The sequence below is a fragment of the Hypanus sabinus genome, chromosome 6, assembly GCF_030144855.1.
Source record: "Hypanus sabinus isolate sHypSab1 chromosome 6, sHypSab1.hap1, whole genome shotgun sequence".
Taxonomy (NCBI): Eukaryota; Metazoa; Chordata; class Chondrichthyes; order Myliobatiformes; family Dasyatidae; genus Hypanus; species Hypanus sabinus.
In genome coordinates, this window is record NC_082711.1 from 8,675,867 (window position 1) to 8,701,630 (window position 25,764).

Below are 25,764 nucleotides of genomic sequence, written 5' to 3' on the forward strand. Positions count from 1 at the left end.
GAATACCTGCCATTGCTGTTCCACTGTCTTTTCTGCTAGGATATCCGTCCAGTCAACTTTGGCCAGCTTCTCCCTTATGGGTCCATAGCTTCCCCTGTTCAACTGCAACACTGACACTTCCGAGCTGGCCTTATCCTTCTCAAATTACAGATAAAAGCTTATCATATTATGATCACTACCTCCTAATGGCTCCTTTACTTCAAGATCGCTTATCAAATCCTGTTCGTTACATAACACTAAATCCAGAATAGCCTTGTCCCTGGTCGGCTCTTGTACAAGCTGTTCCAAGAATGCATCCGGTAGGCACTCTACAAACTCCCTATCCTGGGGTCCAGCACCAACCTGATTCTCCCAGTTCATCTGCATATTGAAATCCCCCATAACTACTGCGACATTACCTTTGCCACATGCCGATGTTAACTCCCTATTCAACTTGCACCCAATATCCATGCTACTGTTTGGTGGCCTGTAGACAACACCCATTTGGGTCCTTTTGCCCTTACTGTTCCTCTGTTCTATCCACACAGACTCTACTTCTCCTGATCCTATGTCCCCCCTTGCAAAGGACTGAATCTCATTCCTCACCAACAGGGCTACCCCACCCCCTCTGCCCACATTTCTGTCCCTACGATAGCACAAATACCCTTGTACATTCATTTCCCAGGTCTGATCTCCCTGCAGCCATGTCTCCATTATCCCAACAGCATCATAGTTACCCTTTTGCACCTGAGCTTCAAGCTCATCCACCTTATTTCTGACACTTTGTGCATTCAGATATAGAATTTTTAGCCCATTTCTCCTCTCTCTGTTTGAATCGCTGCCTATTGTGCTTAACCCAGCTCCCTGAACTCCCATCGGGCTATACGCTCCTTGAATTTTGTTGTCCTTCCTAAATTTACTTACTCTTTCTGCACATGTTCTCCATGTTCCGTCAGACCATCCCTCTGTTCTCCATATCACTTGTTCCGCCTCACCTTTCTCTACTACACACTTAATATTCCGGAACCGTGTAGTCCCCACCTGTCCTTTATTCTTCCTCTCACTATCCTCTCTCACATTCTGGATCCCTGCCCTCTGCAAATTTAGTTTAAATCCCCCCCCCCCCCACCCCAAGAAGCACTAGCAAAATTCCCTGCAAGAATGTTAGTATCGCTCCAGTTCAGGTGTAAACCGTCCCTTTGGAACAGATCCCACCTTCCCTGGAGCAAAGCCCAATTATCTAAAAACCAATTATCCCTCCTGCACCATCCTCTCAGCCACGTATTAATCTGTATAATCTTTCTGTTCCTTGCCTCACTCACACGTGGCACAGGTAGCAATCCTGAGATTGTTACCCTCGAGGTCCTGCTCTTCAGCTTTGCACCTAACTCCCTGAACTCCCTACGCAGGACCCCCTCACTCATCCTATCCACGTCATTGGTCCCTACATGGACCACAACATCTGGATTCTTGCCCTCCCTCTCAAGAATAACCTGCACTCGATCTGAGATGTCTCGGACCCCGGCACCAGGGAAGCAACATACCATCCGAGACTCCCGATCTTCCCCACAAAATCTCCTATCCGCCCCCCTGACTATAGAATCCCCTATCACTACCGCTCTCTTCTCTTCCCTCCTCTCCTTCCTAGTCGAGGGTCCAACCTCAGTGCCAGAGACAGGACCACTGCAGCTTGTTCCTGGTAGGTCATCCCCACCAACAGTATCCAAAATGGTATACTTATTTTTGATGGGAACGGCCACAGGGGTACTCTGCTCTCTCTGTCTGCTCCCCCTGCGTCTCTTGACTGTCACCCATTTGTCTACCTCCTGTCTTTTCGGTGTGACTACCTCCCGATAACTCTTATCTATCTCTGCCTCTGCCTCCTGAATGATCCGTAGTTCATCCAGCTCCTGCTCCAACTCCCTAACTCGGTCTGATGAGTAAAACAATGTTTCCCCACTCTCCAAAATAATGAACATTAGTACTTGATTATGTAGACACCTACAAGAATAACAACAGTAAGGGTCAAAGTGTGTGGAACAAGCTGCTAGTGGAAATGGTGGATGTGGGTTCGACTGAGACTTCCAAGAGAAATTTGGCTAAGTAGATGGATGGGAGGGTGATGGCCCAGGTGTGTGTTGATGGGACCAGGCAGAATAAGTTTGTCATGGATGAGATGGACCAAAGAGCCTGTTTCTGTACTGCAATGCTCTATGACTGATTACATGACATTACATAGATTACACCACATTTTATGTTCTGCATGAGCATTCTCCAAGCTTATCATCAGATAATTCCATCAGGTAAGTAGCCACATCTGTCTTGATTATGAACCCTTTTGCTGCCTGTTATACTGAACAGAACAAGCTCTTTGGTCCATCATGTCCACCTGCACTAATCCCACGCACTATACACGTTACCTGCTGTGGCATGTAGGTGGGTGCAGCTGACATACCCCACAATCCGATGGCCTTTTTGGGTCAATCCAACTTCAACCTGAGAGAAACAGTTTTGGAGAGTTGTTTATTCTTATTCACCTCCAACTAAAATGAGAGCATTAGACATAGGAGCAGAATTAGGCCATTTGGCCCATTGAGTGTCTTCTCTGCCTTCCTTTCAACCTGATTTATTGTCCCTCTCAACCTGATTTTCCTTTTCTTCCCCCCCAGAATCCGATGCCCTGATCAATCAGGAATATGTCAACTTCTGTTTTAAATATACCCAATGATTTGGCCCCCACAGCAATGAATTCCACAGACTTACTACCTTCTGGTTAAAGGAAGATTCAGGAACAGTTACAATAAGGGATTTAGGAAAACACATGTTCATTCATACATACTGTATATCATTCATATTTCCAACCCATTGGGTATAGTTAATGCAGAGGTTGATAGATTATTGATGAGTCAGAGCATGAAGGGATACAGGGAGAGGGCAGGAGGTTGTGGCCGAGAGGGAAATGGATCAGTTATGATGAAATGGTGGAGCAGACTCGATGGGCCAAATAGTCTAATTCTACTCCTATATCTTTTGGTCTTATACAAGTTTAGAAAGCAGAAAGAGTGGGAACAGAGTTTTGGATATTTTTTTTTAAAAGAACAGGAATAGAGGTCTGGAAAGGGTGATCCATCTGCAAGCCTTGACAGCCTTCCTCACTGTACACTACACCTTCAATCTTGGTGTCATCTGCACATTTGCTGATTCAGTTAACTACATTGTCATCTATATCAATGATCTGGATGACAATCAACAAAGGACACAGCACTGATCCCTGTAGCACACTAGTCATGGGCCATCAGTTAGAGGTACCCCTCTACCATCACTCTTTGGCTTCTCCCACAAAGCCAAAGACTAATCCAATTTACGACCCATTCTGATTGCTGAGTGACTGAACCTTCCTGACAGGCCTTCCACGTGGGACCTTACCAAATGCCTTACTAAAGTCCATGTAGACAACATCTACTGCCTTGCCTTCATCCACTTTCATGGTAACTTCCTCGAAAAACTTCATAAAATAGATTGGTTAGACATGACCTACAATGCATGAAGCCATGCTGACTACCCTTAATCAGTCCATATCTATCCAAGCACATATATTTGATCGCTTAGAATACCTTCCAATCACCTTCCTGCAACTGATGTCAACTCACCGGCCTATAATTTTCTAGTTTGTTTATAGCTTTTTTTAAACAGCGGAAAAACATTGGCTATCGTCCAATCTGCTGATATCTCATATGTCACTAAGTATGATTTAAAGTTCTCTGTTAAGCAATTTCTGCACTATCCTCCTGTAGAGTCCGAAGTGGGACACCTTGTCAGGCCCTGGGGATTTATCCACCCTGATCTGCATTAGAGTAGCAAACACCTCCTCCTTTGTAAACTATAAAGGGTCCATGAAGTTGCTGCCCCTTCGCCTCACTTCTATAGACTGTGTCTGTCTCCTGAGTAAATACAGATGCTAAGATCTCCCCCATCTGTCATGGCTCCATATATGGATTACCATACTGATCTTCCAGAGGAAGAATTTTGTCCCTTGCAATCCTTTTGCTCTTAACACTCTGTAAAATCCTTTGGGTTTCTCCTCTACCTTGTCTATTAGGGCAATTTCAAACCTTCTTAGCTTTCCTGATTTCATTCTTAAGTGTTCCCTTGCATTTCTTGTATTCCATAAGCACCTATTTTGTTCCTACTGAGTATACTGGCAGTGTAGTTTTTTGTTTTCTTAACTAGAATCTCAATATCTCTTGAAAACCAAGGTTCCCTACACCAGTTATCTTTATCTTTTATTCTGACAGGCACATAAAAGCTTTGTACATAAAAGTGTTTTTGAAGGCCTCCCACTTATCAACTACACCTTTGCCAGAAAACAACATGTCCCAATCCACACCTGCCAGATCATTTCTGAAACCATCAAAATTGACCTTTCTCTAAATTAGAATCTCAACCTGCAGACCAGAAATGTCTTTTTGCATATTTACGTTGAAATTAATGGCATTGTGGTTACTGGATGCAAAGTATTCACCTGCACAAATTTCTGACACCTGCCCTGTCTCATTCCCTAATATTAGATCCAGTTTTGCACCCTCGCTCATTGGGACTTCTAAGTAATGAAGACGGTAACTTTCCATCTGGTCCTTTAACAGTACAGTAGGTCCAGTTAATACATGGAAAATTAAAAATCATCTACTCTCCCTGACTGTTGGGTGATCTGTAATATGGCTCCATTAATGTAGTCATACCTTTATTTGTCAGCTGTATCCATAACACCTCACTAGTTGAGTTCTCCGGTCTGACCTGACAGAGTACTGCTGTAACATTTTCCCTGACTGGGAACACCACCCCTCCTCCTTTAATCCCTCCGACTCTGTCATGTCGAAAACAATGCAACCTCAGAATACTGAGCTGCCAGTCCTGCCCCTCCTGCAAAGTCTCACTAATGGCAACATCATCTTAATTCCAGATGTTGATCCATGCCCTGAACCTTTTTGATTCCTGACTTTTTAGGGAGGCAACATCTGCCTCCACAACCTTTCTACCAACTATTCTGACACCCTGATTCCCATCCCCTGGTAACTCTAGTTTAAACCTCACCGCGCATCATTAGCAAACATTCCTGCTAGGATACTAGTCCCCCTCCAGTTCAGATGCAAAAGTCCCTTTTGTGCAGGTCCTACCTTCCTTGAAAGAGATTTCAATGATCCAGATATCTTGTGCCCTCCCTCCTACACCAACTTCTTAGCCACATGTTAAACTGTATGATCTTTCTATTTCTAGTACAGTAGGTGGCATGGATAGCAATCTGGTGATCATAACCCTGGAGATCCTGCCCTTTAACTTAGCACCTAACTCACCGAACTCCCTATGCAGAACCTCATCACTCATCCTACCCATGTTGGTAGCTACATGGATCACAACCTCTGGCTGTTCACCCTCTCACTTAATGATGAGGGCTCAATCCAAGATATCCAGGACCCTGGCACCTGGGAGGCAACATACCATCCAGGAGCCTCTCTCTCCCACAGAACTGTTCCCCCAATTAACAAATCCCCTGTCACCATTGCACACCTCTTCTGCCCTCTTCCCTTCTGAGCCACAGGAGCAGACTCAGTGTCAGAGACCCGCCCACTGTGACTTTCCTCTGTTAGGTCAATCACCCTAACAGTATCCAAAGTGGTATTTCTATTGTTGAGGGGGATGGTCACGGGAATACTCCACACTGGCTCCTTAAACCCTTTCTCCTTCCTGACAGTTTCCTGTGTCACGCACCTTGAGTGTAACTACCTCCCTATACAGTATGTTCTATCTATCACCCCTTCAGATCCCTGAATGATCTGGAGTTCATCCAGTTCCAGCTCCAACTCTATCTCTCTCTATTTTTCCCTTTCAGGGTTCTTTTGAAGACCCTAACCTGAAGTTACACGCTGACTTCGATTCTTTGTGGGAATGAGACCCGCTCTCGTGGTCTCACGATTGCCTTTTATTGATTGGCCTAGAAGATTAGCACGCCTTCAGAGTTTCAGGATTTTGTGGCTCTGGAGGCAGGTGGTCTAGAGGTAGGCATCTCTGTAGGAAATCAGTGTGTCATAGGAGACAGAAGATTGAAAGCAGCAAGCTGGCTGCTGGCAGTGCACCCAGAGACCCAAGTTCTTTGGGCAGAGAGCTCGGAAAAAGCAGCACAATGGACATGTAACATCGTAAATCAATGAGTTGTTGGTTATGCCTCCCCCTCACTGATAGGGAGACACCTCTTTTCTGAGTAGTCTTTGGGGTACTGCAAGACTGTCTTCTTTGATGCTTTGCTGCTCATTGGGAGGTACCAAAGCTTTTATTGCTGGAGGGGGAAGGGGGGAAATCATTGCTTTGCTGCTACTTATGTGTGGGACGGAGCTTTGAGGTTCTAACATTTGATTCTCATTCATTCTTTGGGGCACTCCTCTGTTTTCATGGATGGTTGCGAAGAAAAAGTATTTCAAAATGTATATTGTATACGCTTCTCTGACATTAAATGTACCTTTGAAACTCCTCAACACAGATTGTTAGAAGTTGCAGCTGGATGCGCTTTACGCAATTCTTGTAGTCAGCAGGGATGCTGGGGATCTCCCCGACTTCCCACACCCCACTTATTAATGAAGTATACTTAGTGACTACTTTATTCGGTTATCATCATCATGTGCCGTGTCATATTGACATGCGAAATCGTGGTCTTATTCATGACCATGATTGTCCTTAGTGAAATTTTCTACTTAAGTGGTTTGCTATTGCCTTCTTCTGGGCAATGTCTTTACAAGATGGGTGATCCCATTGTTATCAATTCTCTTCAAAGATAGTTTGCTTGGTGTCAGTGGCTGTGATATGCACCAGCTAGCTGTTCATGGGCCCTCTTTATTAAGTACATCTGCTCGGTAGTGCAAATATCCAGTCAGGCAATCATGTGGCAGCAACTCAATGCAAGAAAGTATCCAGGCAACTTGAAAAAAGAATCTCTGAATAATTATTACCAACAAAAGACTTGTAGTACCCAGAGGAAACAGCACACTGGACCACTGTTACACCACCATCAGGAATGCTTATTGTCCTATCCCATACCCACACTTTGACAAGTCTTATCACCTGGCTGAACTTCTACGCCCTGAGTATAGGCAGAGACTGAAGCCTGCGGTACCAGTAGTGAGGACCAAGGAGGTATGGACAAGGGAGGTGCAGGAGCACTTATAGGACTGCTTTGAAATGGTGGACTGGACTGTATTCAGGGATTCATCTTTGACTCTCAGTGAGTATGCCACAGCTGTCGCTGACTTCATTAAAACCTGTGTGGATGAGTGTGTGCCTATGAAAACTTACTATACATTCCCAAATCAAAAGCTGTGGATCAACCAAAAGGTTTGTAGTCTGCTGAGGACAAGAATTGTGGCATAGATGTCTGGAGATCTGGGTCTGTACAAAAAAAACACAATTGACTTGTGTATGGCTACTACAAGAGTTAAGGAACAATTCCGAGTGAGGTTGGAGGCAACATCGGATGCTCGTCATCTCTGGCAGGGTTTGCAAGACATTACTTCCTACAAAGCAATCCTTCCTATAATGAGCCAACCAAAACTGAACACAATATTCCAAGTTTGGTCTAAGCAGAGTTTTGTAGAACATTACTGTGTGGCTTTTGAACTCAATCCCCTTACCAATGAGGGCCATCACACCATGCACTTTCTTGACTGACCTATCAACATGTACAGCAACTTTGAAAGATCTATGGACGTGAACCCTAAGATCCCTCCTGTTCCTCCCCACAGCCAAGAATCCTGCCATTAGCCCTGTACTCTGACTTCAAGTTCCTGAAGGTAAAGACAGTGTTGGGACTAAATGGTACAATGAATCAAACACCTTTTCAGTCTTCATTTTTTAATTTGTTATATTGTGGACACCACACTGCCAAGTCTGAGTTATTAAATTCCAAATTGGAGGAGAAAATATAAGCAATTCATATTCCAACAAAAGATCTTGAAATAGAAGGAACTATTATATCTATTAAACTATTATATCTCTCGCCTACAGCTCAGGTTCTTACTAATTCTCAACTCTCTAAACCATTTAACCTATATCGAGGTACTAGACAAGGCTGTCCCCCTTAGTCCTCTGTTTGGTTTGGCTCTAGAACCTCTAGCCATAGCACTCCGTGATTCCAAGGATATTAGTTATCACCCGAGGTAATACTATTCATAAATTTTCTTCATATGCAGACAATATTTTACTTTTTATTTCCAATGTGAATGACTCCTTAGCTTCCACTCTCTCTTTATTCTCTCAATTTAGTCGATTCTCAGGTTATAAGTTCAATTTATATAAAAGCAAATTATTTCCTTGAAACAACCTGATACCAATAAACACCAATCTTCTATTTAAAATTATGACTAAATAGTTTACTTACCTTGGAATAACTATTACTAAAAATTTTAAACATTTGTATAAAGTAATTTTATTCCACTAGTGAGTTGCCTTAAAAAGCTATTTAGTAAATGGTCTCCTCATTCTTTATCCTTGTTAGGCCGTATTAATTCTATTAAAATGAATGTGTTCCCTGAATTCTTTTATCTTTTCCAAGCATTGCCTATTTTTATTCCGAAGAGTTTTTTCAACTCTTTGGACTCAATTCTCTCTTCTTACATATGGAATAATAAACAACCCCAACTGAACAAAGTCTTTCTTCAAAGGAAAAATAAAGATGGTGGTCTAGCTTCACCTAATTTTAGATTCTATTACTGGGCAACTAATACAAGGAATATCACATTCTGGTCATATTATATCAAGGGGGACGACTGTCCACCATGGACTTCACTAGAAGCTCAATCAGTTAAAAATGCCTCAATTATTTCTCTTCTTGGATCTTCTCTTCCTTTACCCTTCAGTAAAATTACTGATAACCCAGTTCTTAAACATACTTTGAGAATCTGGTCGCAATTTAGGAACTTTTTTGGGTGCGTCTCATTTTTCCCTTTCTAGTCCCATTCTTTGTAATTATTTTTTTCTGCCCTCTACTACTGAGAAAGTTTTTATAGAATGGAATAGATTGGGTGCGACAATTTTTGGATTTATTTGTTGATGGGAACTTAGCATCATTTGAGCAGTAGTCCATCAAATTTGGTTTACCCCAAACTCATTTTTATGGTTACCTTCAAATTAGAGATATTCTGCGTTCTCAATTGGCTACCTTTCTTTCAAGTTCAGATAAGACTCTCTTAGATGATATTTTAAATTTGAAACTTTTTTTGATGGATCAATCTCTAATATATATTATAAACGCTTATGTTTAAACAGCTTTCTTTACATAATATTAAGCAAGCTTAGGAGCATGATCTGAATATGCAAATCTCTGATGAAGATTGGAATGCCATTTTGAAATTAATGAATAAGTCATCTTTTTGCACTCGTCATTCTTTGGTACAATTTAAAGTGGTATATAGAGCCTATTTGTCTAAAGAGAAATTATCCCATTTTTATTCTGATATTTCTCCAACTTGTGACAAATGTAATTCAGCCCATGCTTTGTTAATTCATATGTTCTGGTTATGTCCCAGCTTAGGAAAATTTTGGAAAGATGTATTTTCTACTTTTTCCTCAACTTTTTAAACACTAGCTTTGAACCTAATCCTCTTACTGCTCTCTTTGGTATTCTCGGAACTTAAGATATAACTTTAACTCCCTCAGACTTGTATGTTCTAGCTTTTATCTCACTTATGGCGAGAAGACGGATTTTGCTTAAATGGAAAAAAGCAGTCTCTCCTACTCGTATGCAGTGGTTAGAAGACATTATGACTCATCTTAGTTTGGAGAAGTTTTGGTGTTCTATTTCTAATTCAGTACTGTACTTTTATACGAAATGGGGTCCCTTTATGAACTACTACTCTAACTTGTTTTTTTTTAAACGTAGGTTATTAATTATGTTCTAAGTTGTTAACAACTTAGCAACACTTCAAAAAAAATTTATTTTTTCCTTGTTCTTACCCATTGGCTTTCTTGGTAGGGGCTAGATTTTTTATACATATATATAAAATTCCTAATGTATAGGCTTTATAAATTTGCAGTATTAGTAATCATTACCAGAGTACTATATACATGTATGTTACTCAGTCCTATACAGTTCAATTTTTCTGTTGTCTGTATTCTGTTAGTAATTTTTTTATATATATACACTCTGTATTCATTATATATTCCTGTATACATTAATAAAAATATTGAAAGAGAAGGAAAAAACTAAAGATTCCTTAAAGACTTGATATCCAACATGTCCTTCCAGCATAAAGAAGCAGAAATATCCAAAAGGATACAAAACACTGAGGGCACTTTGGCATAAAAGGAAGTCAGCTACGATTTAATTGCTGGGTTCTTCAGCCAAATGGACATAGGAACACTTGCACTCAAGTGTCTGGATTGGGGCATAAACTGACATCATCCAAAGTAAATTTATTACGAAAGTACGTACAGTACGGACACGACACAATATACTACAACATGATTCATTTGCTTGCAGGCATTTACAGGAAAATAAAGAAAAACAATAGAATTTATGAAAAAATCTATACAAAGTCTGACAAACTAATGTACAAAATAAAATAAATTGTGGAAATAATAAATACTGAGAACATGAGATGTAGAGTCCTTGAAAGTGAGTCCATATGTTGTGGAATCAGTTCAGTGTTGAGGTCAGTGAAGTTATCCATGCTGGTTCAGGAGCCTGATAACTGCTCCTGAGCCTGTCGGTGTGAAACCTAAGGCTCCTGTACCTTCTGCCCAAATGTAGCAGTGAGAAGAGAGCATGGTCTGGGTGATGAGGTCCTTGACAATGGATGCCGCTTTCCTGCGACAACACTCCTTGTAAATGTGCTCAATGGTAGGGAGAGCTTTGCCTGTGATGGACTGGGCTGTATCCACCCTTTCTGTAGATTTTTCCCATTCCTGGGCATTGGTGTTCCATAACAGGTCATGATGCAACCAGTCAGGATAGAAGACATGTTGAATCTACACAAAGAAGAGGTACTGTCATGCATTGCTTGTGATGGCACTTATAAGCTGGTCCCAAGACAGATTTTCTGATATAACACTAAGGAATTTAAGGTTACTGCTCATCTGTCACCAATCCCCTGACTCTAATGTAAGAGAGCACTCTGCTGAGCTAAGACAGGCACCTGATAACCAGATGTAAACACGCAAGAGACAATTAATACTTCCTTACCTTAACACACAAGAGACCTTTAGCAGCCAGGGCGTCTTCTCCTCGTGACCTGGGAAAGCAGTAATACTCTGCATGAAGGATGGGATAGCGACTAGCAAAGAAGATCCCACTGTTGAGGAATTTAAACTCACAGCAGCCACGAAAGCCGTACACGCCGACATCATAGAGAACATGTGCAAATGCCGGTTGAAGAAGCTGCTTTAACTTGGCTGCTGCCCGTTTCTCAAAGACTTCCAGTAGGCAGACGAAGGCTATATCAGCAGGAAACAGTGGAGATATTTCTGCCACCAGGTCTTCTTTCCTATTCTGCTTCTTTCGAGGTCTGCTGTGCCATGTTGCAAAGGCAGGAGATGGAGCAGGTTGCTGGCTGGGTTGGTCGCCTGTCAGCTCTTCTACAGTTTCTGACGGGCTGCTTGCTTCCACTGCTGAAGTATGCACATTGATTTGACTTGGACTCATATTCTCAACTTCGCTGCTCTCCTCTGAGCTATCAATGTAGTGCAGGCTGTTCAAGACTGGAAGCAGTTCCCCAGGCCCCTGTGTGCTGTTGACACTGTGCGAATTAGGCACATCTCTGACTGGGGTCAAAGAGCTCCTCCCGCTCTGAGAGCTGGCAGTCATGCTCGTTGGAGAATCCACGCACACTTTAATCCTTGGCCGACCTACAGATTCACAGATGTGAGTGGCGATCTGAGTAGCTCTCCTTTGGGTCCTAGCCAGATTGTTAAATCGGGCTAGACTATTGGGCAGAAAGCACAGGTTTGCTTCAAGAAAACTGAACCCCCTTCCCTCTCCGTAACCGGACCATTGTTTCTCAGCACTGGCTACTGGTTTCTTCACGTAAGAATAACTGAATGGCCTTCTGACTGTCTGTAGAGGAGCCCAAACAATGAACCCAATTAGTGCCAGAGGCATGCAGATTACCAGTAGAGTCAGGCATAGAAGGAAACTAAAGAAAGTCTTCACTGGCCAGAGATAGCATTCCTGTTGCTGCTTCAGACGTTTCTCAGGAGTCGTTGGCACGCAGATAGCAATCATATGATCCAGGGACCAAAAACAAGGGAAGATCAAGGCCCAAGCTGCAGAATGCAGGCCATGAACACAGGCATTCGGGAAAGGAGACTCGCGTAGAACCATATTTACAAATTTACATTTAACCTTCTCAATTAGTGCTATAGTCTGAATAAGTAACTTTCACTGGGTCTAGTCTGCCAGTCATTTACGTTTTGTGACATCTTCAATTGGAGGAGACCTGTCACTGCGCAACGAATTCTTTGCGTGCCTTCTTGTAACCTGGAACAAAACCAAAGTTCAAAGTGAATTTATTATTAAAGTACACATAGATTCATTTTCTTACAGGCATAGTCAATAAATCCAAGAAACATAATAGAATCAATGAAAGACCTCACCCAACAGGATAGACAAACAACTGATTTGTAAAAGATAACGGTGGAAAAAAAATTAAATTTTGTTGTCAAGCTTGACTAGCTAAGTATTGCCCAATATTTGGGTCATGATCATGCCAATAATGAGATACTGCTAACCTTTGTCCAAGACTGTTTGGCTAATAGAGGAGCTGAATATGGATGTGCAGTTCTAATCTTTCTAATCCAATGCACTGTGTAGAAACATTTGTGAACTGGCTATACCTAACGAGTGCTTCTTGAAATCACTGACTAAATATATTTAGCTGTTGGCCTTTGCCCAAAATTTACTGTATAAATTTGAGATGTAATCTGACACTGGTGGAGTTGTAATGCAATAGACAATAGGTGCAGGAGTAGGCCATTTGGCCCTTCTAGCCAGCACCGCCATTCACTGTGATCATGGCTGATCAAACACAATCAGTACCCCGTTCCTGCCCTCTCCCCATATCCCTTGACCCTGCTATCTACAAGAGCTCTATCTAACTCTCTCTTGAATGCATCCAGAGACTTGGCCTCCACTGCCTTCTGGAGCAGAGCATTCCACATATCCACCACTCTCTGGGTGAAAAAGTTTTTCCTCATCTCTGTTCTAAATGGCCTACCCCTTATTCATAAACTGTGGCCTCTAGTTCTGGACTCGCCCATCAGCGGGAACATGCTTCCTGCCTCCAGCGTGTCCAATCCCTTAATAATCTTATATGTCTCAATCAGATCCCCTCTCATCCTTCTAAATTCCAGTGTATACAATCCCAGTCGCTCCAATCTTTCAACATATGCCATTCCGGGAATTAACCTTGTGAACCTACGCTGCACTCCCTGCAATGGATACCCATGATCACGTACTAAAGGGTTAACCATATATTGAGGTCTGTGTCTTTATTTTGGTTTGATAATGGGGTAAATTCTCTTATAGTCAATAAGATAAAACAGGGTAAATTCTTTGCCAATAACAAACTGTGCAAATACAAAAAAAGTAAATAATAAAAAATAAGCAATAAATATTGAGAACACGAATTGGAATCCTCGAAGGTGAGTCCATTGATGTGGGATAAGTTCAGTGAATGGGGTGAGAGAAGTTGAGTGAAAGTCATCCCTTTCAGATGTGAGCTCTTATTTAATTTTAAGAAATCCACACATTACACAACTATTCCAAACACAATACTGGAAACAACGAGCAGCAAGGCTGATCAGTACCTCTGCCCTCTAACCCACTCCTCTACATCCCAACCACCACTACTTGATCATTTCCTTTCAATCACCTTGTATACAGAAGGTATCTTATCTATTTATATTTATTGTGTTTTCTTTATTATTGTGTTCTTTATCTTACATGTTTTTATGCTGCATCAGATCCAGAGTAACAATTATTTTGTTCTCCTTTACAGTTGTATACTGGAAATTATATTAAATAATCTTGAATCTTCCAGTTGATGTATAGCATTCTCAGAATGATCGAATGTTCTGAGAAAAATTAACTGTTGGATAGTACACCAGATGCAACTCCCATTTTGTTTTGAAATTAGATCACAGATTAAATCCACTTGAAGGAATAATTAGGGCGTTAGATCAAAGTCACACTCCAAGACGGCACCATAAGTCAATCTACTGAGGACAGGAGTTGGGATATCATGTTGGTGGGGCCTAATTTCAAATATTGTGTAGTTCTGGTCACATACCGATAGGAAAGATATCAATAAGATTGAAAGATTGCAGAGAAAATTTATTTACAAGGATATTGCCAGGACTTGAGGACCTGAGTTATAGGGTAAGGTTTAATAGGTTAGAACTTTATTTTGTCAAGTGCAAGAGAATGAGGGGAGATTTGATAGAGGTTTCCAAAATTATGAGTATAGATATGGTAAATGCAAGAAGGTTGAGTGAGACTTGAACTAGAGATCATAGGTTAAGGCTGAAAGGTGAAATGTTTAAGGGGAAATTCTTCACTCAGAGGGTGGTGAACAAGCTGCCAGTGGAAGTGGAGAATTGGAACATTTAAGATTGGTTTGGATAAATACATGGACTGAAGGGCAGATTTCTGTGCTGTTGTGCTCTATGACTGTAAAAAAAAATCACTAGTGGGACAAAGGGAAGAAATTGCATGAGAGCACATCAACAGGTTCTCCTTCAAGGTACATAGCATCCTGATCCCTGTCCTTAAACGTTACTAGGAATAATTCCTGGAATTTCCTCATCAACAGCGCTGCAGTTGTGCCTTCACAAGCAGAAATGAGTCATCACTGCCTTAAGAGCAATAAGAGATCTGCAACAGATGCTGGTCTTACCAGTAATAACTGGATCCTGAAAAATTAATAGCACTAAGTATAGGCAATAATGTAACCACAGGGTGTGACCACTGTTTATAAAATTCCTGAATTAATGTATAACATCAGACCTACTGATTCATTAAGTACATTTGCATGAATTTGTGTAAGCTGTAGGGAGGATCCTGAAATAGGCCACAGTCTGGAATTAGCAATTGCTCACCATAGATCTGGAGAGTTAGTGAGCACTACAATGAAACGTCCCCCAAAACATAAAACACTACAGCACAGTACAGGCCCTTTTAACCTACTCTAAATCAAACTAACCCTTCCCTCCTACAGAACCTTCCATTCTTCTTAAATATACATAGCTATATAAGATTTTCCTAAACATCCTTGGAGTGACAGAGGATGTGAGGTGATCTGATAGAGGTGTATAAGATGAGAGGCATTGATCGTGTGGATAGCCAGGGGCTTTTTCCCGGGGCTGAAATGGCTAACTCGAGGGGGCATAGTTTTAAGGTGCTTGGATATAGGTACTGAGGGGATGTCAGGGGTAAGTTTTTCCACACAGAGAGTGGTGGGTGTGTGGAAAGCACTGCCGGTGATGGTGGTGGAGGCAGGTACAATAGGGTCTATTAAGATAGGTACATGGAGCTTAGAAAAATAGAGGAATTGGGGAATTCTAGGCAGTTTCTAGAGTAGGTTACATGGCTGGCACAACATTGTGGGCCAAAGGGCCTGTAATGTGCTGTAGATTTCTATGTTCTATGTCCCGAATACACCTGTTTCTACTACCAGGCCGAGCAGAACCTTCCACAGATCTCCGTTAAACTTTAGCCCGCTCATGAAATGCACATCCTCAACTTCGATATTTCTACCCTGGAGAAAAGATTGTGTTCCCATAAGATAGACAGATACTGTCTATGCAAGTTCAAGTTTGTCATCCGACTGTACATGGAAACATCAAACAAAACAACCTTCCTCCAGACCACAGTGCACAAACAGCATATAAACCAAAATATTACCATGGACTTAATAGAATACAATTCAAAATGCATGTAGTATGCAGCAAAGGTACAGAAATCAGCTCACTGTCCTAGTGATGTGACCTCGCTAGTGGCAGGTTAGTCAAAGTTTCACAGCCTGAGGGAAGAAGCTGTTCCCCAGTCTGGCAGTCCTAGTACTGATGCTCCTATACCTCCTATACCTTCCTGGACAGTAGTGGGTCAAAGAGATAATGGGATGGGTGGCGGGGATCTTCAACAATGCTTTGTAAGTTTTGTATACAACACTCCTAGTAAATGTCACAAATAGTGGGGGGGGGGGGGGAGAGACCCCAACGATCCTCTTGGTGTTTTTTTCAAATCTCTGCAGGAGGTCCGTCTCACAATTTTCAAAATCTCTATTAGCCTCTGACATTCTAGAGAAAAAAATCCAAGTTTGGGACAGCTGGCATCTTTCTGTGCAATAACCAATCAATGGCTAGTGAATATTCCTCAGTGAAGGACTGAGCACTATCTGCTAGTACATACCAGACTAACCATCCTCAGCCACTTGTTAGGCTAACGCACAGGATGGCCATGGATTCCTGAACAGGTTAGGCAAAATCTATTTACATATCAATCACACACTTAAATAGGATATTCAAATTAGTACTTAAACCAGAAAACACAACAAAAGGATCGGATGTGATCTGAATCAGCCAGGGGAAGTCAGACTGGGAGTGTGGACCCTCATCACCTCTCCTTCCATACCTACATGCCTCACATATTCCTCTCAGCCACAATCCCATCCCCTCAAACCCCCACAAACCCCTCAGCTCTCATCTCCCCATCCTCCGACACATAAACTCACACCCGTCTCAGCTCCCACCTCACCTCCATACCCTACAATTCTCAGACACCCCTCACACTCATCCTATCTCCACACCCTTCTCTTCCCCCTACTCACCTCCCAGCCCTCACTTGGCCTCCATAACTCCCCCCACCCACAAACTCCATATACCTTCCTCAACCCTCATCCTGCATCTCCACTACCCACCTGCAGCAATAACCCTACACACCCCCCATCCACAAATTCCACACACCTCCCTCAGCCCACACTCCGCCTCCACACCAGACTTCCCACACTCAGCTCCTACCAATCGACCAGTAAAACAACTCACCTGGAGCCGCATTTCTCACGGGGCGAACCCGGAACCGTGCGACCGGCAAACCAGTAGCAGTCGCTCCCTTCCCACAGCCTCGTTCAGCCCGCAGGCCGCCACGATGACAACCCGCCCCCGCCGCCGCAAACCTGCCTGTCACCTGGTCTCGCGCTGTCCCCTCCACAGCCCCTAAGAGCGCCACCTGTCTGACGCCATCGCGCACACTCGACGTAGCCCCGCCCACAGGCAGGTGCGGCCTCGGATCGGCGCGAACGTACCGCTGGGCGGGATCGCGGCAGAGTGGCGCGCGTCGTCTGAGCGGTTCATCCATCGTTTCGTGGCTAACCAGAAAATTAGGCAAAAGGAGAGAACAAAAGATAATAACATTGTCAAAATTAAACCTGAGGATGAGGAGAAACTGCAGAATTTAGCAAAGCATTTACAAAGATGTTGGTGGGACTGAGGAAAAGGGAAAGGTTGAATCGGTTAAGGCTTTATTTAGGCGAATGGCGGGAGATTTAATGGAAGTCTACGAAATTATAAAGGGTACCGACAGAATAAATGCAAACGAGATAAAAACTGCAGACGCTGGAAATCCAAGCAACACTGAAAATGCTGGAGGAACACAGGCCAGGTATCATGGAAAAGAGTGCATCGACGTTTCGGGCCGAGACACTTCAGCAAGACAGGAGAAAGAAAGTTAGGTGGGGAGAGGGGAGGAAGAAACACGAGATGATAGGTGAGCGGGGTAGGGGGGGTAAGAAGGTGAAGTAAAGTGCTGGGATGTTGATTGGTTAAAGAAAAACGGCTGGAGAAGGGGAATCTGATAGGAGAGGAAAGAAAGCCATGGGAGAAAGAAAAGGGGGAGGAGTACCACATGGAGGTGATGGGCAGGTAAGGAGTTAAAGTGAGAGAGAAATGCACACCTCCATCCCCCACCAGGAAGGCTTCAAAGTTCTCAGATTCTTTCTGGGCACCAGACCCAACTAGTTCCTCTCCACTCTCCTCTGTCTAGTGCGGGGGTCGGCAACCCGCGGCTCCGGAGCCACATGTGGCTCTTTTACGTCTGTGCTGCGGCTCCCTGTTGCTTTGGGAAATAATTGGTTGTGGTGACCCTTTTCCTGGCACATCCAAACTGACTCACAATTAGATAGCCTACGGGGGTTTGCGAGCACAGAGCTTTGGAGCCTCTGCGCCATGGGGGGGCAGGTTGAGGGAGGCTTAAAAGCAAGGCTGTTTAGTTCGAATAAAGCTATCTTTGACTGCAGTTTACTGACTGCGTGTAGCACACCGCTACAACGTGTTTTTATCGCTGGCTGTCCAGAGGGGAGGTGCTGAAACGCTTTGTCGCTTGTCTGGAAGAAGTGAAAACTTTCCTGGGCAGCAAAGGGCTCACCTTTCCTGAGCTGGAACAGCCAGAGTGGCTGGAAAAGCTACACTTCATGGTAGACATGACAGCGCACCTGAACACGCCGAACACAGCTCTTCGGGGAAAGGACGCACAGCCCTGCACATGTTTGAGGATGTTTTGGCATTCGAGCGCAAGCTGACAGTGCTTGCCAGAGATTTACAGAAAGGCCCATTGTCTCACTTCCCCAATTTGAGAGAGTTCAAACAAGGTCACGACATGATAAATTCGGAGTATTTACATTCTGCAATCATCGCAATGCAAACATCGTTTGGGAAACGCTTCTGTGAGTTCAGAGAGGAAAAAAACACATTATCCTTCCCGGTCACTCCCCTAAGCATCGATCCATCCCTACTGAATACAACTGCATTGTCAGGTGTGAGTCAACCTGAACAAGTATGATAAATATTTTAATTGCCTATTATTTTACGTATATTCATATGTTTTCATTGTTCAGTGAAATAGTCCTTTTATTTTTCAGGTTGACAGCTGGCTGACGTTATTTTTGGTTTGCTGCTGACGGCAAATTTAAGTTTGGCGTTTTTCATAAATACAAGAAGGACTCAAATAGACGTTGAGTATTTTACTTAAAAGTAACCTTCAACCCAACGTCTTTTTTTCGGAGTTCAAAATGTTTTTGTTGCATGCAGAAATGTAATTTCGTTTTCTCTGCAGGAGTTCATCAATTTCATAAATGCAACACATTATAGTTTGTTTATACATAGCATAAAGGCAAAACAAAACGTTGTATGCAGTGTTATTTCATTTTAAATGTCAAATGGGTTTTGCGGCTCCCAGTGTTTTCTTTTCTGTGGGAAACGGGTCCAAGTGGCTCTTTCAGTGGTAAACGTTGCTGACCCCTGGTCTAGTGGAACTTGTCCTCACTCTCAATAATTTCTCCTTTGGCTCCTCCCACTTCCTTCAAACGAAAGTGGGGACTTTACTTTATGTCTGCTATGTGGAACAATCTTTGTTGCAAGCCTACACTGGTGTCACTTTCCAGTGTTACGAAGGATGAACAACTCTGATGGGCAGAAAGGTGCAGAGTTGCCCATGCACCCCCCCCACACTTTTTGGAGAATCGCAAACTGTTACTATTTCGATGCTGCTAACGAGAGAGTAAGAGAGACAAAAGAAAATAGGCCAGGACATCTGTTACTGATAACAGCCTGAGAGAGAGTTATGTTTATCCACCATGTTATGACTCCCAAAAGACTTATGGCTGCGGAGAAGGCTGTTTACGTGGTACCATCCTGCTCATTAAAATTCCTCAGTGGACAGCCAGAATGGGCTGGTTTGATGGGTTAAGTCATTCAAACCTGATTGACACCTGAGACCCTGTGAGTGGGGATAAAAGTGAGGTCTGGGGTGACACCCCTCAGACACACTAGTGAGCATCAGAAACCCACAAGAAAGTGTGGGGCATTGGGGACCGAACGGATCGGTCAATTTCACTCGCAGTGGTTATAGCAAGGCTGGTGGGGGCTTGTGTATGTGTCCACCCTTGCCTGGGTGACGAGTCCACCACGGAAGAACGGTCTAGCTAAAGGACAGAGGGGTCATCTTGAATGGCCACAAAAACACATCGACGGATCAAGATTGTAAAGGAAGGTTTGCAAAACAATAGCTGTCACTGTTTGATCGTCCGCTCTCTTTCTCTTTCGCTCTGTCTCTCCAACAGTTACAACAGATCGACCAACAACTACCTCAGCCTGCATGAACTGAACCAAACTTTATATTTCCATGTGACAATTCATTATCCCCTAAACAATGATAGAGCTTGTTTATTATTAATTATTATTATACCCACACATTTAGGTTTAGTATTGCTAACATGCATTATCTGTATATTTGCATTGATATTGTTTTGTATATTTTACTAATAAACACTGTTTAAAATAGTACCACCAGACTCCAACGGACACTTCTATCTTTGCTGGTAAGACACCCAGTTACAGGGTACGTAACACTGGCTTTTCTGTTGCTACATTGAAGACTGCATTGGTGCTGCTTCCCACACCCATGTGGAGCTTATTGACTTCTTCAACTTTGCCTCCAACTTTCATCCTGTCCTCAAATTTACCTGGTCCATTTCTGACACTTCCCTCCCCTTTTTTGATCTTTCTGTCTCCATTTCTGGAAAGAGTTCATCTACAGATGTCTATTATAAACCCACGGACTTTCACAGCTACCCGGACTGTACCTTCTCTCACCCTGTTACTTGTAAAAACGTCATCCCGTTCTCTCAATTCCTCCATCTCTGCCACGTCTACTGTCAGGCTGAGACTTTTCATTTCAGAACAAAGGAGATGTCCTTCAAAGTAAGGGGCTTCCCTTACTCCACCATCAATGCTGCCCTCAACCGTTCCTCTTCCATTTCGCACACATCTACCCTCACCCTTCGGGGATAAGGATCCTCTTGTCCTTACTACCACCTCACCAGCCTCCACATCCAGCACATAATTCACCATAACTTCCTCCCCATTTGTCCCTCCCCACTGATCTCCCTCCTGGCACTTATCCTTGCAAGTGGAACATGTGATACACCTGTCCCTATACCTCCTCCCTCACTACCATTCAGGGCCCCAAGCAGTCCTTCTAGATGAGTGCTCCAGGTGTGGCCTCCTGTATATTGGTGAGACCCAGCATAAATTGGGAGACCGCTTCGCTGAGCACCTACACTCCATCTACTAGAAAAAGCAGGATCTCCCAGTGACCACCCATTTTAATTCCACTTCCCAATCCCCTTTCTGACATGTCAGTTCATGGCTTCCTCTACTGTCGTGATGAGGCCACACTCAGGTTGGAGGAGCAACACCTTATTTTCCATCTGGGTAGCCTTCAACCTGATGGCTTGAACATAGATTTCTTGAACTTCCAGTAATCCCCCACCGTCCCCTTCACCATTTCCTTTCCCCTCTCTCACCTTATCTCCCTACCTCCCTATCATCTCTCTCTGGTGCTCCTCCCCCTTTTCTTTCTTCCATGGTCTTTTATCATCTCCTATCAGATTCCCCTTTCTCCAGCCGTTTATCTCTTTCACCAATCAACTTCTCATCTCTTCACGACATCACTCTCCCCCGTTTCACCTATTGCCTTGTGTTTCTTCCTCCCCTCCCGCACCATCTAACTCTGCCTCCTCCTCTTTTTTTCTCCAGTCCCGATGAAGGGTGTTGGCCAGAAACATCGACTATACTCTTTTCCATAGATGCTGCCTGGCCTTCTGAGTTCCTCCAACATCTTGATAGTAAGTGCAAATGGATGTTTTTCCACCGGGGTTGGGTGAGACTAATCTAGAGATCATAGGTTAATGATGAAAGGGGAAGATGAGGGGAAGCTTCTTTACTTTGAGGATGGTGAGAGTGTGGAACTAGTTACCAGTGGATGTGGTGGATGCTGGATTGGTTTCAACATTTCAGAGAAGTTTGGATAAGTTCATGATGGGAAGGGCATGGAGGGCTATGGTCCAGGTAGGCAGAATAACAGATTAGATGGACCAAAGGAAGGACCTGTTCATCTGCTTTAATGCTGTTTGACTCTAATGAAGATTACAGAGAAGATTTACTAGAATGTTACCTGGGCTTCAGCACCTAAGTTACAGGGAAAGGTTGAACAAGTTAGGTCTTTATTCTTTGGAGCGTAGAAGGTCGAGGGAGGACTTGAAAGAGAAATTTAAAATAATGAGGGGGATAGATCGAGTTGATGTGGACAGGCTTTTTCCATTGAGAGTAGGGGAGAATTAAACAAGAGGACATGGTTTTAGAGTTAGGGGGCAAAAGTTTAAGGGTAACATGAGGGGGAATTTCTTTACTCAGAGAGTGGTAGCTATGTGGAATGAGCTTCCAGTAGAAGTGGTAGAGGCAGGTTCGGTATTGTCATTTAAAGTAAAATTGGATAGGTATATGGATAGGAAAGGAATGGAGGGTTATGGGCTGAGTGCAGGTCAGTGAGACTAGGTGAGTGTAAGCATCGGCACTGACTAGAAGGGCCGAGATGGCCTGTTTCCGTGCTGTAATTGTTATATGGTTATAATGGCAAAGAAATCACAAGGGAAAGGGAAGAAAATATGTTGATAGAAAAAACAACTTGAAAACATTAAAGCAGGTCTATGGATTAAGACATGACACTACAGCAATACTCAAAGAACTGGAGAAGCTCAGTGGTCCAGCATCGGTGGAGGTAGATGCACAGTTGATACTTTGGGTTGACACCATTCATCTGGACAGATCATGTTATGACCATGGTCTGGACAGATGAAGGTTCTTTGCCACTGTTCCCTCTAAGCTGCGTGGATGCGCCCCCACACAATAACTGAGTGCTCCCACACACGTAGCCTCTGTTGCCACGTAACTGGAAAAAAGACAGATGTCAATAAGTTTACAAAACATGAAAGATTTCCTTTGCTGTTCTGCCTTTCATTATATTGTTCAATTAATACATAAAATCAGAAGTATGTGATTTTTCATTTTGAATTAATAATACACATATTACAAAACAAAACATTTTAAAGTGCCATGCAGTTTTCAGGCAGCATAAAAATTTCCTGCACAGAGCATTGATTGATCTGCACAGCTGGAAAATAATTAGAGGGAATATTGGTTTTGACCCAAAATGCTGACTGTCCATTTCCCTCCATAGATGCTGCCTGACTGCTGAGTGTGTGTTGCTCTTAAGGACTGTGACAAGTCTATCGCATATAAGAAAATTGAAGGTAAAATATATTTTTATTTGTCCGTATAGAAAAGTCTTTTTATTGCGGTGGGAGAACCCTGGATTTTTGAATGTTTGCTTACTATTTTGAATGTTTTGCACCTTGGCCGTAGAGGAATACTGTCTCATTCAGCTGTATCTATGTATGGTTTGAATTATAATTAAACTTGATTTGATTTAAGAGAGGGAAAAGATTTAAAATGGATTTGAGGAGTAAATTCTTCAGAGTTGTGGGTATATTGACTGAGCTACCAGAGGAAATGGTTATGGCAGGTACAATTACAGCTTTTAAGAGACATTTGGATAAGTAGACAGAAAGAAAATGTTTTGAGGGCTATGGGCCAAACACATGCAAATGGAATTAGTTCAGTTAGGCATCTTGGTTGGTGTGGATGGATTGGGACAACTCTCATTCTAAAAAGGCAGTGGAAGCCGCCAGGAACCAGTAGAGAGAAACTGGTCAAGATGCTGAAAGATATCAGCAGTAACGTTTGATATGATGCAGCATTAAAAGTTATTGCAGAAAATGGGAGTTTGATTTTATTGGAATTGGTTTATTATGGTCAAATGTACCAAGATACAGTGAAAAGCTTGTCTTTTATACTGTCCATACTGATCAAATCGTTACACAATGCACTGGGGTTGTACAAGATAAAACAATAATAGAAAGCAAAATAGAGTATAACAGATATAGAAAAATTGCAGTGCAGGTAAACAGCAAGGTGCAAGATCATAACGAGGTAGATTGTGGTGCCAAGAGTCTAGTTTAGCCTCAGGAGTCTAATAACAACAGTATAAAAGTTGTCCTTGAGCCTGGTGGCATGTGCTTAGTGGATTTTGTATCTTCTGCCTAGTGGAAAAGGGTGGAAGTGAGAATGTCTGGGTGGGATTTTCTTTAATTATGTTGACTGCTGTTTTGAGTCAGTGAGAAGTGTAGAGGGGAGCCCAGGCCATTGTGCATCCAGAAAGAATGCTTTCTATGGTACATCAATAATATTGGTAAGAGTTGATGGTGACGTGCTGAATTCCTTTAGATGGGAAATTAAGTTGTGTAGGGGACACTATAAAGCGACAAAGATTAACTCTGGGCAAAGATCTGGTATATGCAGCATAACATGAGAAAGTGAGAAATTGTCCAATTTGGCAGAAAAAGTTTAAAAAAAAGCTTATTAGCTGAATGATGAGAGGTTCACATCTCTGACATGTAGAGGGAGCTCAGTGTCCCAGTGGATGGTTTGCAACTAATTCCCATTTGCCACACTGACATCTGCATGGTAGAACTTCTTCTTAACATGATCAGCTTCTCCTTTGATTCCTCTCACTTACTACAAAACAAAGGTGTAACCTCAGACACTTACGTGGGCCCCAGCTAAGTCCGTCTTTTCGTTTGCTATGTGGAACAGTACTTTTTTCCAGTACCACTCCCCAAATTTTATCCATAAATTTTACCTAAGTTGTTTCAAAAATCTGACCTTATCCAACCCTTTTCTCATTAATATAATTTTCCAGTCTGAGCAGTATCTTTGTAAAACTCCTCTACTTGTTCTCCAGTTTAAGATTTTTCACTCTGCAATTTTGTTTTATTTTCAAGTTTTAAATTAGGCTCTTTCAGGGATTAGAACAAAGCATTATGGATGTCAATATATTGGCATATATACAACATATTTATTAAATAAGTTGTATCCAATGCACCCAAGCAATGCTTAACAAAAACAACAGTTACAGTCTGTTCCTTGAAATGTTGGTGGCACATCCATGAATTAATGTTCCTCTTTTTATATCTTATGTCCTGTTGACTGCATGTTCTCTTCCTGCTTTTTGCTGGCCAATTTTTATTGATGTGCAATAGAGAGCATACTGACATGTGGAATGACAGTGTGGTACTCTAGCTGCAGCAAGACAGATCACTAAGCACTCCAATGTGTGATCAAGACACCTCAGCACATCATTGGGACTCAACTACCAGACCTGGAGACAATCTACAACTCTCGATGCCTATGGTGTGCTTCTAAGGTCAATCTCCTGCCATCAGGTAGGAGATACAGAAATATCTTAGCCAAGACAGTAAGACTGAAAAACAGCTTCTTCCCGAGGGCCATTGTGCAGCTGAATAACGCTACACCCCAGCTTGCCAGTGGCCTATGAGTGTTATGAACTATCAAAGTCACTTGGTGCATGTAAATATGGGAATTTTAAAAAATTAAGACACACCGCATGTATTGCAAATATCTGTTTTGCATAGACTGGATTAGCATTGCGATCTGATTGTCTTGAGCAATAACAATAAAGTTCTATACTGTTCTGATTGTCCATCCTCTTGCTAGTGCGTGGCTTTAAAAAATATTCTTTTTGTTTGATCTTGTGTATCCATTAATGATTTCCTGAACTAATGAAAAGAATTCGGAGACCTAAGTATTCTCCATGTACATTCCCAAACAAAAAACCGTGGATGAACCAGGAGGTGCATCACCTGCTGAAGGTTAGATTCAATAGGTACCTTTAATGTCAGAGAAATGTATACAATACACATTCTGAAATTGTTCTTCTTCACAAAGCTTCCCCCTCCCATGCACAAGCAGCAGCAAGGCAATGACCCCCCCCCCCCA

At 42.6% G+C, this 25,764-nt stretch overlaps 1 protein-coding gene across 2 annotated transcripts in view; it reads right to left on the reverse strand.

The window, feature by feature from the left end:
• The window catches only part of smpd5 (sphingomyelin phosphodiesterase 5), a 46,106-nt gene extending 28,872 nt beyond the window's left edge, over positions 1–17,234 (reverse strand). Inside the window, exons 1-3 of one of the 2 annotated variants that reach the window (XM_059971642.1) lie at positions 17,059–17,234; positions 11,204–12,496; positions 2,400–2,475 (exon numbers count right to left, since the gene is read on the reverse strand). In XM_059971642.1, coding sequence (XP_059827625.1) covers positions 2,400–2,475; positions 11,204–12,340 — 1,213 coding nt within the window. In that variant the 5' untranslated portion in view covers positions 12,341–12,496; positions 17,059–17,234. Of the gene's footprint in view, positions 1–2,399; positions 2,476–10,247; positions 10,990–11,203; positions 12,497–17,058 lie in introns of those variants that run through there. The other variant, XM_059971643.1, reaches the window with a different exon arrangement.
• Between the last annotated feature and the right edge of the window lie 8,530 nt (positions 17,235–25,764).